This window comes from Diospyros lotus, chromosome 10 (genome assembly GCF_014633365.1).
Source record: "Diospyros lotus cultivar Yz01 chromosome 10, ASM1463336v1, whole genome shotgun sequence".
In the NCBI taxonomy this organism is placed as follows: domain Eukaryota; kingdom Viridiplantae; phylum Streptophyta; class Magnoliopsida; order Ericales; family Ebenaceae; genus Diospyros; species Diospyros lotus.
The window spans coordinates 32,717,533-32,730,550 of record NC_068347.1 but is presented as its reverse complement, the minus strand read 5'-3'; the positions used below and the strand labels follow the sequence as shown (position 1 = coordinate 32,730,550).

The 13,018-nt window shown below is 35.4% G+C and overlaps 1 protein-coding gene across 1 annotated transcript; it reads left to right on the top strand.

Moving 5' to 3' along the window:
- Nucleotides 1–1,921: 1,921 nt before the first annotated feature.
- On the top strand, nt 1,922–12,258 carry LOC127812200 (protein PAM71-homolog, chloroplastic). The gene is made up of 11 exons (XM_052352568.1): nt 1,922–2,056; nt 2,234–2,366; nt 3,800–3,962; nt 4,683–4,866; nt 7,802–7,849; nt 8,872–8,968; nt 9,679–9,842; nt 10,094–10,159; nt 11,606–11,656; nt 11,746–11,850; nt 11,953–12,258. The coding sequence occupies exons 2-11, from the start codon at nt 2,249–2,251 to the stop codon at nt 12,016–12,018; spliced, it is 1,062 nt and encodes a 353-aa protein (XP_052208528.1). The 5' UTR covers nt 1,922–2,056; nt 2,234–2,248; the 3' UTR covers nt 12,019–12,258.
- Nucleotides 12,259–13,018: the final 760 nt, after the last annotated feature.

Here is a 13,018-nt window from a genome sequence, read left to right as displayed (position 1 = left end):
ACATATTTGTTAAGCTTATCTGACAATTCTTGAAAAAATCATTAATGACCTTTTATCTTGATATTTCAAGATATGTATATCTCTCATCTCTCTTAAGATAAGCATATATTGATCTTTACATATAAGAAAAAAATGACTTATGTGTCCTCTAATGCATTTCAAAGAATTTAACAAACAGTTTGATAAAAATCTTAGAATACTTCCCAATTTTATCTTGACAATTTCATATATTGATCCGAAAATCATTCAAAAAATTATTCCGAACTTATCTTGATATTTCCTTATCTTGCTAATATTAACAAACGCTACCTAAAAAAGGATAAATTAAAGATCAAGAAATTCTCGTACATAATGGGCTCTAAACTTCATTCATGAAATTAAAATTAAAAGGCTCTAAACTTCTACAAGGGTATTATTAATTTAGTCACTCCTTAAACTTAATTATCAATGTTGATGAACCACTTAAAGACCTAAGTTAAGGTGCATTTGAAGATCGCATAACTCGAACATAAAATTTGAAACTACTCAATACTTATTAAGAAAAACAGTTAGTAAGACTCGTATTTTTGCTTTTATACTTACAAGTTTTTTTATGTGATCAGTCAAATTTTTTATTATTTTGATTAAACTTATATATTTGTATTTTTGAGTTAATTTAGTTTCTGTATTTTGATTTTTTTTCTTGTGATAATTCGAACTTTTTGTTATTTTGATTACATCCATATACTTGTATTTTTAATTTAATTTAATTTTTATATTTTAATATATAAAAAAAAGATAAAGTGAGACGAACCAATACTTTGAGTGGAAAATTCGTCAAAGTTTTCACTCAAAGTGCGGACTCATCTCACTTTATCTTTTTTTTTATATATTAAAATATATGAATTAAATTAACTCAAAAATATAAGTATAGGGATGTAATCAAAACTAGAGCTGGTAATTTTGGACACGATCCGATTACACGACACGACACGACACCGAGTTAAGCGAGTTAGGGTTGGGGTTAATCGAGTTCGGGTCAACTCGTTTATGATACGATTATTTTTGTGTCTTAGGCGGGTCAACCCGTTTAGACACGAAATGACACGTTTAATTAAACGTGTTAACGGGTTGACCCGAACACGTTAACACGATTATATACGAAATGACACGTTTAATTAAAATGGTTAGTGGGTTGATCTGAACACGTTAACACGATTATACACGAAATAACACATTTAAAACTAAATAACACGTTTAACAGGTGACACAACACGACCCATTTAAATTAAACGGGTTAAACAGGTTAATAGGTGACACGACACGTTTAGTTAAACGGGTCGTGTCGTGTTATATGTTTAATAAACGTGTCGTATTCGGGTTTGTCTGACACGTGTTATACGTGTGTCTCGACACGACACGATTACGACCCGCCAACACGAATTGCCACCCCTAATCAAAATAACGATTGTCATAAAATATATATATATATATGAATTAAATTAATTCAAAAGTGTAGGTCTATAAGTATAATTGAAATAATAAAAAAAATTAAATAATTATATAAAAAAATATAAAGACAAAAATATAGATTTGACAATAACAATTTAATTAAGATTGGCTTCACAAATGGATCTCTAGCTAACTCACTATGAAACAATTAATTGGGCAAAATCAAGGGCAATTTTATGGCAAAAGATTGGTACCCTTAAATTTCAAAATGTATTGTAATAAGGGCAATTTAAATTATCCAAGATATTGGTAACTTCTTCTTTCCAAATATATTACATTTTTTTTTTAATTTTTAAATCACCTTCAATTGTGTTGCATTATATTTTTAATTTTTATTTCTACAACACAACCTTTATTAATACATTATCCCTTTATTTGCAGGGTACCCCGTACCCTAGCAGTACTCAAAACTAAATTAACAAATGTTATGGGGGGCCTCAAAATATTAATATTTTATATTATATGTTACATTAATATTGATATATAGTATGTATATAAATAATAATGTAACTTTACTGTCAAATTAAGCCAAGAATTATCAGTCTTATCTGGCTCTACCCAGGAGGTACGTGGCTGTTTTTCGAGTCTCCCAACCCTGAGGAGAAATTTTGGCAACCCAGTTTGGCCCTCAATCTTTAGTTTACTGGGCAGCAAGTTTCTCAATCAGCAGAGCTTGGGGTTTTTCTTCCAGAGTAGGTTTAACGATTTGAAGTTTAATGGATGATATGAATCTGTGAAGCAGTTTCAGGTGAGGAAAATGAAGGGGCTGGTTCTTCAGACGCCATCATCAATTTCAAGGGGAAAGCTCCCATTGTTGGCTTTGCTACGTTTCTCTGCCCCAATTTTCAGGAGAACCATCTCAACTTCCTCTTCACGTAAGTTTCTCCAAGACACGGCAATTAGTTCTTGTTTGTGTTTTTCCATGGTTTCACAAGGATGCTGAAAGATTGACAGAGTGGGAACTTGAATTGCCCATAAGTTAATCATTTTCCAGTCTGTGAAATAATCCACCTTTAGGTGGATCTTGAAGCAAAATAACGAACACTAAATGAATTGGGCTAGATGGGTTTGAAACTAACAAACGTTATGTGAATTGGGTCGGATGGATTTTGTGGCTTAGGCCAAAGCATTGAGCAATTTGGTTTAGTTTTGAGGGGATTTTACTGATAAACAAAGTTTTCCATTGTGTTTCTGATTCTTTTATCACTCATGAGGATAGTGTGGGGGCGGGGTTCAGTTTTTGATTGTTCAATGTGGATATCTCTTTATTAAATTTGAATTATGTAGATACATAGTAGGGCAGAAACTAAAATTGTTAGGGTTTATGAACTTGTTCTAGGTGTTGAAACTAAAATTATTATGATACGGATGGCACTCCTCTAAGTTATTTCTCTCTGAAGGTGGTACTTCCACAAGATTTTGGTAGTTACAAGCCTGAGATGCCTGAGGAAAGAATCAATTTAGATCTGATGGATTCTTCCGTTCATTTTGCACAACATTTGAGCTATCTATTCCTGGACCATCTCTTCTTCTTCTTTGGTCATTTTAAGATTAATTTTGGACAGAAGTCATGGAGACTCCTCTCCTCACCCCTGGCCATCAGGGCCTTAGCATGTATAGGATTTGAAGGACCTGGTTCAGGAGATAGTAAGATAGTTCTCACTTTGCACCAGTAAAGGATGTGCACATACTTATAGCATTACATATTAGAATTTGGAGTTTTCCCAGATCCCAAGTGTTTTTTGGGGGTCCTGTCAAACTTTTGGTTAAATATAGTCTTCCAAATTATATGAATGGTTACTGTTATCTAACAAATATTAGACAAGGACAAAAACATACCTTATATTTGTTCCATCAGTCTGGAATGTGACTGGCCATGGTACTACACTCATGGCCAGGTGCATAGCATCCGAATCGCTTCTAACATTACCTTGTACTAGAAGATGATTGGAGGGTTAGAGTTCATGTAGCCAATCCTACATAGTGGGATTAAGGCTTATGACAACAATGCCAACCTTGTATTTCAAGGAGCTTTAATTATATAAGTTCTCCATATGTCCGTGTGTATTAGTTGCTCTGAATGATCAGTCATGTAGCATACTCCAACTTTTATTTGGCATTTTATATTCAGTCTGTTGATGATTCCTTCCTTTACCAAAGCAATGATTCAGCCTTGTCTGATATGTGACTTACTGAAAGCCTTCACATTGATATATTTAAATTTGTCATACATTAATATTCAGCATCTGTTGGCATATACAGTCATATTGCATCTAGTAATAAGTCCCTTTTACTGACTTATGTTTAGTAAGATGTAGAGAATTATCAAGGTTGAAGTCTCCATGCTGTACAGTCAAAGCACATGCATCTAATATCGGCATTGGATCATCTGGGGAATTTGAAGAAAAGGAGGAGAATGACAACCAAAAAATCATTGCCAGTGATGCACAAAGTGAAAGTTCGTCTGAAATGTGAGTTGTATCATGTCCATTCAACTTATGCTGTTATCATTGAGGATTTATTGTAATGAGTTTGGACTGGATGATATCATCTGATGTATGGAACTCAGACCCCTAATTTTGGTGCCCTAGTTATGCGACTTCATCTATCATGGAAAACAGCTATTACTATGTATCAACTTGTTTCTGAGGAAGTAGGATATTTTAATTCCCTTGTCTTAATCATTTTAGTTTCCGATTTAAACATTGTGCATTTGAATAAGGGAAGTTAGTAATGACTCATAATTTGAAGTGTTTAAAACAAGTAAACATGCCCAAACTGCTGAAGTAGCTGAACTATTATACATAACAGTGACTCTACCCATTTTGGTTCTTGTAGAAACTAGGAAAACTAAGATGCTAAATATTATGCCTTTAAATTAATTGATTATAAAGCATCCAACATAACAACAGATAAAAACAGGCCCAGAAAGAACCAAAAGACCATTATTTCAGTCATACTATTGTTGCTGGTGATAGATGAGGTTAAATATTTATTTTGATGTAGAGAATGGAACTTGTTTTCCTTTTTATAGAGATCATCAGCATTTGAGATTGTTTTTTACATGTAATTTTATTGATAAATAATTATGTACCATGAAAGTTATTTCACTTCAAGTAGCCAATAGACCATAGTTGTTATCGTCCTTGATTGAATGGAAAATGATGCATATATCTTTTTTGATTTGGCAGTGGGAAGCCTCCTAATCAAATTCAGTACTTTCTCTCTTTAGCCTCCGTGCTATTTGGATGTGCTATTGTATATTCATTGATTGCCTTTGTGAAAGGAGGACCTTCATCAATTTTAGCTGCAATTGCGAAGTCAGGCTTCACTGCGGCTTTCTCTTTGATACTCATTTCTGAAATTGGTGACAAGGTAATTATAATAGAAAAAGGAGAAATTTGCATTTGTCTTTTCTAAAAGTATAAGCCATTCTCAAAATTATATTCTGGTTAGAGTTGATAAATCTCCTCCGTCGTTCTGTTATTTGTGGATACATATGATCCTACTTGAATGCAGTACTACTTCTGGCTATGATTGCCTTCTCTATATGCCTTAACTTCTTTCTGTAGTGAATTTTTCTGTTTGGCATTTCCAAATACTGGGTTGCTGAGCAGCCCATAACATTCCCCTACCAAAGACCTAAGAAATAAGGGTAGAATAGAGATATTGAAATGGGAGAAGGCAAGTGGTCCACATGCAGCCAACAAATTTAGTTAAGGGGTAGAATGGGAAGAGCAAAGAGGGGGAGGCATGTGAGGGCAATAGATTCCTTTAAATAGAGAAGCAAATAGAGTAGAAGGGAGGGAATTTTATGGAGAGTATAGAGGGAGAGCGTGGACCTCTCGAAAGTCCACTTTCTTTTCATTTTTTTCAATTTCCAGCTTGTAGTTCCTTCGATTATCAGTGTCCTAACATTTGGTATCAGAGCATGATCCATGGGGGGGTCTGTATCGGAGAGGGTGGGTGAGCTAGAGCGGAGGTTGGAAACTTACCAGCAGCAAATGGAAGGGAGGATGGATGGTCTACAAGCGGGAATGGACTCGCTAAAGAACGAGTTCTAGAGGATGCAAGGAATAGAGAAGAGTTTAGTAACGGTGCTGGAGCAATTTAACTTGCTGGCGGAGAAGTGGGGAGAGCAGGAGAGGGGACGAAAAGGGAAACGGGGTGAGGAGGACGTACCGACGGACTCATCCTTTGCTTTGGGAGGTTTGCTAGCATAGGGTGATCGTAGCTGTGAGGTCGGAACAAAGCACGAAGCTTTCGGGAGGCAAGATGGTAGAAGTCGGCGACTAGAGATGCCGATCTTCGAAGGGGGCAACCCTGATGGGTGGGTTTTTAGGGCCGAGAGATACTTCTCAGTGAATGGGTTGACGGAGGCTGAGAAGATGGATACAGCAGCTCTTTGTTTTGATGGGGCTGCACTCGCTTGGTTTCAATGGGAACAAAGGCGACATAGAGTCCGGAGCTAGGAAGAGTTGAAGATCCATCTACGTAGACGATTCCGGTCTTCGTAGGAGGGATCATTGGAGGAAAGGCTCTTGGCCCTCAGGTAGGATGAATCCGTGAGGGAATACCGCCTCCTCTTTGAGACTTTGGCGGCTCCAGTGGACGAAGCTTCAGAGGCCATACTGGAGGGCCTCTTTGTTAATGGGTTGAAGCCAGAAATTAGGGCAGAGCTTAGGGTGTTACAGCCATCGGGTCTAATGCAAATCATGGAGATAGCCCAACGAATTGAAGAGAAGATTCACATACTCCAAGCCCAAGTTGGTCCTGTGAAGCCTACAATAATTCCATGTTCTTCACCTTGAGGACAAGGTGAGTTCAGTGGGGGGAGTATTGATAGGCAGCCCATAACATTCCCCTACCAAAGACCTAAAAAATAAGGGTAGAATAGAGATATTGAAATGGGAGAAGGCAAGTGGTGCACGTGCAGCCAACAAATTCAGTTAAGGAGTAGAATGGGAAGAGCAAAGAGGGAGAGGCATGTGAGGGCAATAGATTCCTTTAAATAGAGAAGCAAATAGAGTAGAAGGGAGGGAATTTTCTGGAGAGTATAGAGGGAGAGCGTGGACCTCTCGAAAGTCCACTTTCTTTTCATTTTTTTCAATTTCCAGCTTGTAGTTCCTTTGATTATCAATGTCCTAACAGTTGCACTCCTTTTTGGATGTGTTGTTAGAATTCTTGAGGTGATTCTTCCCTTTGCTACATGGTATTTTTCTCTTTATCTTTGTTCTTATTGTAAGTATTTCTGTCTTTTCTGATGCCAAATTCAATATATGTTCAAAGGCATTAAAGATAGAATAACAATGACTTCTAATAGTAAAGTAAATATGTATTCCACCATATACTTTGTACATTCTTATAAATGTAATTATATCTGTCTATGTACCTGTAATCATCATGAGTCACATACCGAGAATACATGCTATTCCATTTTAATGATAGGCCACACAGAACTGTGGGAGCAATTGGTACATTATCCTAACAGCGTGAGATGTCTAAACCCTGTCAACATCTGTATTCCTTTTAGCTTTTAGTCTATGCCTCCATACATTGTGGGTAAAGAAACTATATAAATCTTCTATTAGCATCAAGTTTTAAATTTGACATAACAAGATTTGTCTATAAATTTTGAATATTTTGAAAATTCTTTGAGAAGAGCTTCATCCTATGTTTTTGTCATTTCAAATTCAATTATAAAACCAAGAGTAAACAAATTTTAGGTTATATGCAATTTTTCTTTTTCCCTGAGTGAAAACTATCCTCGTTCTTTTCTTTTTGTTCTGTTTTTCTGAAATTTAGATAGCTAAACTTGTATGCCATAATGACTTTGACCATGGTTTTACCTCTTAACATTTGTGAGGTTTGGGGCCTAAATGTATTGGTAGATAATCTGTAAAGAAAAGACAAACTGAGAGGATGACTACAACTTTCATGGCTGGTTCACCCTTGTGATGATGTTCTCTACAACAATCACAAGCCTTAATGTCACTAAATTTTCAAATTTAGAGTAGCCTCCAGTTCATTTTCATTTTATTGAAAAGGATGTGAAAAATTGTCTCCCAAAAAAAAAAAAAAAAAGTTGTATGGAATATACCTGCTACAAGAAGAAGAAGAAGAGCATGTTGCTTTTGTACCCAATTTTAGTGTCATTTTCTGTTCTTTTTATTTTTCTGTACATTACAAGAATTGTACTAACAAATCCGACTTATCAGCTGCAACTTTTCCAGCTTTAGTTTTTAAAATCTTATTTAAATATCTTTTTTTTTTAATGGTGGTTTAAGTTGTTTGTCCTCTTTATCCACAGACATTTTTCATTGCTGCGCTCTTGGCCATGCAATATGAGAAAGGACTGGTATGTATTATATCCTGGTAGTTTTTGTTACGTACATGGTTGTTTGTGTTTCATGTGTGGTTGTGTGCGTGTGCATGCAACACCAGGATTAGTGCTCGTATACTACTTAAACCTTTTATTTTAACTGTTAAATAAAAAAGCTTGTGAAGTTATTTTCTTCGCCCTATTCTTGCCCTTTCCCTCCTGAATCCTTAACTATGCATGCCTCTATATGTGTGTGCGCGCGAAAGTTTCACAAAGGATGTTGTCATAACCTTTTCTTGTTGGAGCAACCATTGGACATCAATGCTATTTAGGATATTGTACAAATTGATCTAAAAGAGGATGGGCATTCAAAAGTTGACCGACCATCCTTCATCCATTGTACACACAGTTTATTCACGAGGAGTGGGACCAATATTATGGGCAGACCAGGTGTATAAAACGAAGTCATGGTTCCTATTCAAAAACTAGGATTCATTCATATGTAAACATGATACAGCACCAGCAAAATGAACTAGTTACTGTTCTAGCAGAACACAGCGCTAGATCTCATTTTAGAGCCTTGAGTACAATTGTTTAATAATGGTTGTAATTAAAAGATATCATTAATCGAGAGTTAACCTGACAGGAGCAAGAATTTCCGCTCCAAGCTGTTAACTAATATTCAATAATTGGAATTGTATAGTGAATTTAAAAAAATCATCCACATCAATCTTCAGGATTCAATGCTTCACATAGAGCCTTAGAAAAATAAAAATCCCTTGATTGCTATGCTGTCTATTGCTTCAACTTAACTTTTTAAGATTATCTTAATCTTTTCACTTCCCTGAGCAGTAGCTGCTTACCTCACAAATACTTGAGGCAATGGTTAGCATGACTGTTGTCCATTCATCATTCATCACCTATAAAAGTGTTCAGATTCTTTTCTTACTCCACCCATATTGAAGGCACCATATGTGTGCTTTTCGTTAGATATCGTAACTTAAAGCTGTTTCATTTCCTACAGAAATATGCTTACTAGCTGTTGGATCATTGATCAGGTTCTTTTGGGTTCCATGGGTGCTCTCTCACTTATGACTGTCTTGTCAGTCGTAATAGGAAGGATATTCCATTCTGTTCCTGCTCAGTTTCAGACAAGTAAGTAGCAGTTTAGCATGCTATTTGAGTAGATTGTTTGATGCATGCATTGTGTGCATACATCCTACCAGAGCAGGAATGCTAGTCCTATCTTTTGTTTTTCTTGCTTAAAAGAGAAATGTGCTACGTGATTCAGATGTTTGGAGTTACTGTGTGTTGTTGATAGATGGTTAATCTATTAATTTGAGCTCAAGTTAAGAAAGCCTAATCCTTTCCCTCCCTTAGTGGTTGCTCTTTTACTATATGACCAATCAGTGACAATTCTTTATACTACAACATTTTTAGATTCTCCATTCCACGTCTGCAGTGCCTGTTGGATGTTTCATGTCACAGAAGTATGGGTATGGGATTCATCTGACACATCGATTATGGATGCTTCTCTAAGAAGGTTAATCCACCATGGAATGAGATAATAATAGACCAAGATCCTCAGGCTTAGTTCACAGTAGAGGATATAGCAATTAACAGATAGATAACAATCCCATTGTTAGTATGTCAAATGCTGTAGGTAGAATTAACTTTCATTTTGGTTGTGCTACCAAGTTTAAAGTTGCTATAGTGATATACATCACCTGTTGAAACATTGTCTTGACAAATCCTCCAATGGTTTACGTCTTTTGGATTTGATGACTTTGGGCTTATGTAACTCTCCCTGCAGTCCTCCATCTAAAGAATTCTGATTCTTTTGTGGTATGTGCTTTCATGAACAGCCTTGCCTATTGGAGAATATGCAGCTGTAACTCTCTTAATGTTTTTTGGCCTCAAATCAATAAAAGATGCATGGGATCTTCCATCAAATGAGATTAAGAGTGGTGACAAGAAGAGCCATGAACTTGGTGAGTTCATTGAAGCAGAGGAGCTTGTGAAGGAAAAGGTTGTAGTTTAATTGATTTGGGTTTTTTTCTAAAAGGATTTACTCAACAACAGTTCTATTTTTTACATACATTTAGAAATAATCCAATATAATATCATAATCATTTTTTCTTTCTTTCAAATTTTGACGAGTATCATGTCACTATAGTTCCCAAATGACTCTCTCTCTCTCTCTCTCTCTCACACACACACACACACACACACACAGAAGCATTGAAAACTAATTAAAATTGCTGTATATGATGTCTACAGGTGTCAAAAAGGCTCTCAAATCCAATCGAAATTTTGTGGAAGTCATTCAGCCTAGTATTTTTTGCTGTAAGCATCTTCTCTTTATTTATAGGAACGCTCTTCTGGCTGACAATATTCCTGCTTGATTTTCTATGCTTTTTTTTTTTTTTTTCTTCAGGTCTCCAAAAATGTACAATTGTTGGCATTGACTCATGCACTCCATGCATGAAAATGGAGATCTTATTGATATTATCCATAACCTAATTCTATATAGTTGTTATTCTCCGTTACTTTCAAGAAGCCATGAATTTAATGTGATACTTGCACAATGATAGATTGCAACAACAATAACAACAACATATCCAGCCTTTATCCTACTATGTGAGGTCGGCTACATGAATTCTAGACTTCCATGTATTTCTGTCTTTTGTCATATCCTCATTTAGATCCATATATTTCATATCAAATTTTAATGTCTCTCTCAAAGTCTTCTTGGGTCTACCTCTACCTCTTTTTGTGACTATTTGTTCCATTTCATCAACTCTCCTCACAGGAGCGTCTCTTAGTCTCCTTCTCACATGACCAAACCATCTTAGTCTAGTCTCTCTCATCTTCTCCTCGATTGGCACTACTCCTACCTTATTACGAATAACTTCATTTCTAATTTTATCCTTTCTTGTATGTCCGCACATCCATCTTAACATCCTCATCTCTGCTACACTCGTCTTTTGTTCATGCTAGTATTTGACTGCCCAACATTCTAAGCCATACAGCAAGACTGATCTTATAGCTGTCCTATAAAATTTTTCTTTCAATTTTAATGGGATTTTACCATCACATAACACCCCGATGCATTTCTCCATTTTAGCCAACATGTCTTAATTCTATGTGCGACATCCTCGTGGATTTCTCCATCTTTTTGAATCACTGATCCCAAATATCGAAAATGGTCTTTTCTTTGTAAGATTTGGTCTTCTAATTTTATTATAACATCATCCACTCTTGCATTTTTACTAAATTTGCATTCCATATATTCTGTTTTCTTTCTACTTAATTTAAATCCCTTAGATTTTAAATTGTTTCTCCACAACTCAAGCTTAGTGTTCACTCCTTCTTTTGTTTCATCCACCAACACTATGTCGTCTGCAAATAGCATACACCATGACACATCTGTCTGAATATCTTTAGTGAGTTCATCCATTACTAGGGCAAATAAGTATGGACTTAGTGCAGAATCTTGATGCAGTCCTATTGTAGTTGTAAATGGTTCAGTATCCCCTTCGCATGTTCTGACCCTTATCTCTACACCATGATACATGTCCTTAAGGGCTTGTATATAGGCTATTTTGACCACAATGATAGATTGCATAGTGGTAAATAAATATCTAGACTTGTGGCAAGTCTAATCCTTGTGTTATATGCATGTTATTATTATCACCAAGTTGGCCCCTTCTTTAGATTCCAGTAGTGTTAAAAAGGGCTTTATGTTCACAAACATGCATCTCATTTTAACGATTCTGTTATTACTTATAGGAATGGGGTGATCGCTCCATGCTAGCAACAATTGCCCTCGGTGCTGCTCAGGTACAAATTTCTAAAACTTCCCTTTCAAAATAATTTTCTAGTTCAGATAGCAAATCTGATTTCTTTTCAATTTCCCCTTCTCTCTGTAGTCTGCTTGGGGTGTGGCAAGTGGAGCAATTGCCGGTCATCTTCTTGCAACATCAATCGCCATTCTTGGGGGAGCATTTTTGGCCAACTGCATATCTGAAAAACTGGTAATAAATAATAACCAATCCCTCCAGCAACTCTTTTTTTTTATTATTTATTTCTTATTCGTGTTGTCACTTTTCTGCTACTTGACCAAAATTCCCAATCAGGTTGGATATTTGGGTGGAGTGCTGTTTCTGGTATTTTCTGTAGCTACGTTTCTGGGAGTCTTCTGATAAGAGTTCCCTTTGTCGATGGAATGACGTGAACGAGAATAATCTGTTGTGATCGAGTTTTCGTTAGTTGTAGCTGTAGAGAACTCGGGGATCAGTTCGTGCAGATGGATATAGAGAAAGGAGGGATCACAAGAACAGATTGAAGACAATTTGCAGATTAGTACTATTTGTTTTGAGCATAGAGATTGATCAGACAAAACCTGTTGTACTAATAAATCGGTTGAAGAGAGTTTCAGTTCAGATTTCTGGCAGTGTCAAAAGCACAAGTTTCTGTATACTGGAAAGTGGAAACCCCATGAGATCAAAGCCAATGGGATCTACATGATCAGTGGCGAGCCAGAAATTTTAAGCCGAGTGGATAAAAATTAAATCCTAAACTCTAAATTTTATCTAAAATTAAATAATATAATAAAATTAAAATAATATAATATTAAAAAATATATATCAATAAATTATACAATTGACATATTTTCATATTTTAATAACATCGCATAATAATATCATTATTAATTTTATTAAATATCTATTTTTAAATATACACAACTAAATTGTTGTTCAATCATTAATCTCTAATTTGGTTGTGCAGCCGAGTCTTGATAAATTTCATGATAGACTGTCGTTCAATTATTGATCTCTAATACAATTATATATTTGAGTCTTGACAAATTTCATGACAGAAAATATATTTTTGTCATAATTTTAAATATGTAACTGATAAATTTGTAATAAAAAATAAAAAAAATTAATCCCTCTAATTAAAAATAGTTAAAGGAATAGTCAAAAGAGATTAACATACACAAAAAAAAAGTGGGTTAAATTTTCATATATCTTATTTTTAATTTTTGGCTAATACTGAATAAGTACTAATAGTCCCTCCAGCTACCATGACCTGTGATTTTCAGCGATCAGAGGCAACCACTCGACACTCTTATTGTCATCAACTAACATACCCAAAAATCAATAAAATCTAACGGCCAAATTTCGTAGATCTAAACTTAAA

Coding starts and splice junctions, on each gene's coding strand:
- LOC127812200 (XM_052352568.1), top strand. CDS start 2,249: ATGAAGGGGCTGGTTCTTCAGACGCCATCATCAATTTCAAGGGGAAAG. Junction 3,963..4,682: donor AGTGAAAGTTCGTCTGAAAT/GTGAGTTGTATC, acceptor TTGATTTGGCAG/TGGGAAGCCTCCTAATCAAA. Junction 11,851..11,952: donor ACTGCATATCTGAAAAACTG/GTAATAAATAAT, acceptor ATTCCCAATCAG/GTTGGATATTTGGGTGGAGT.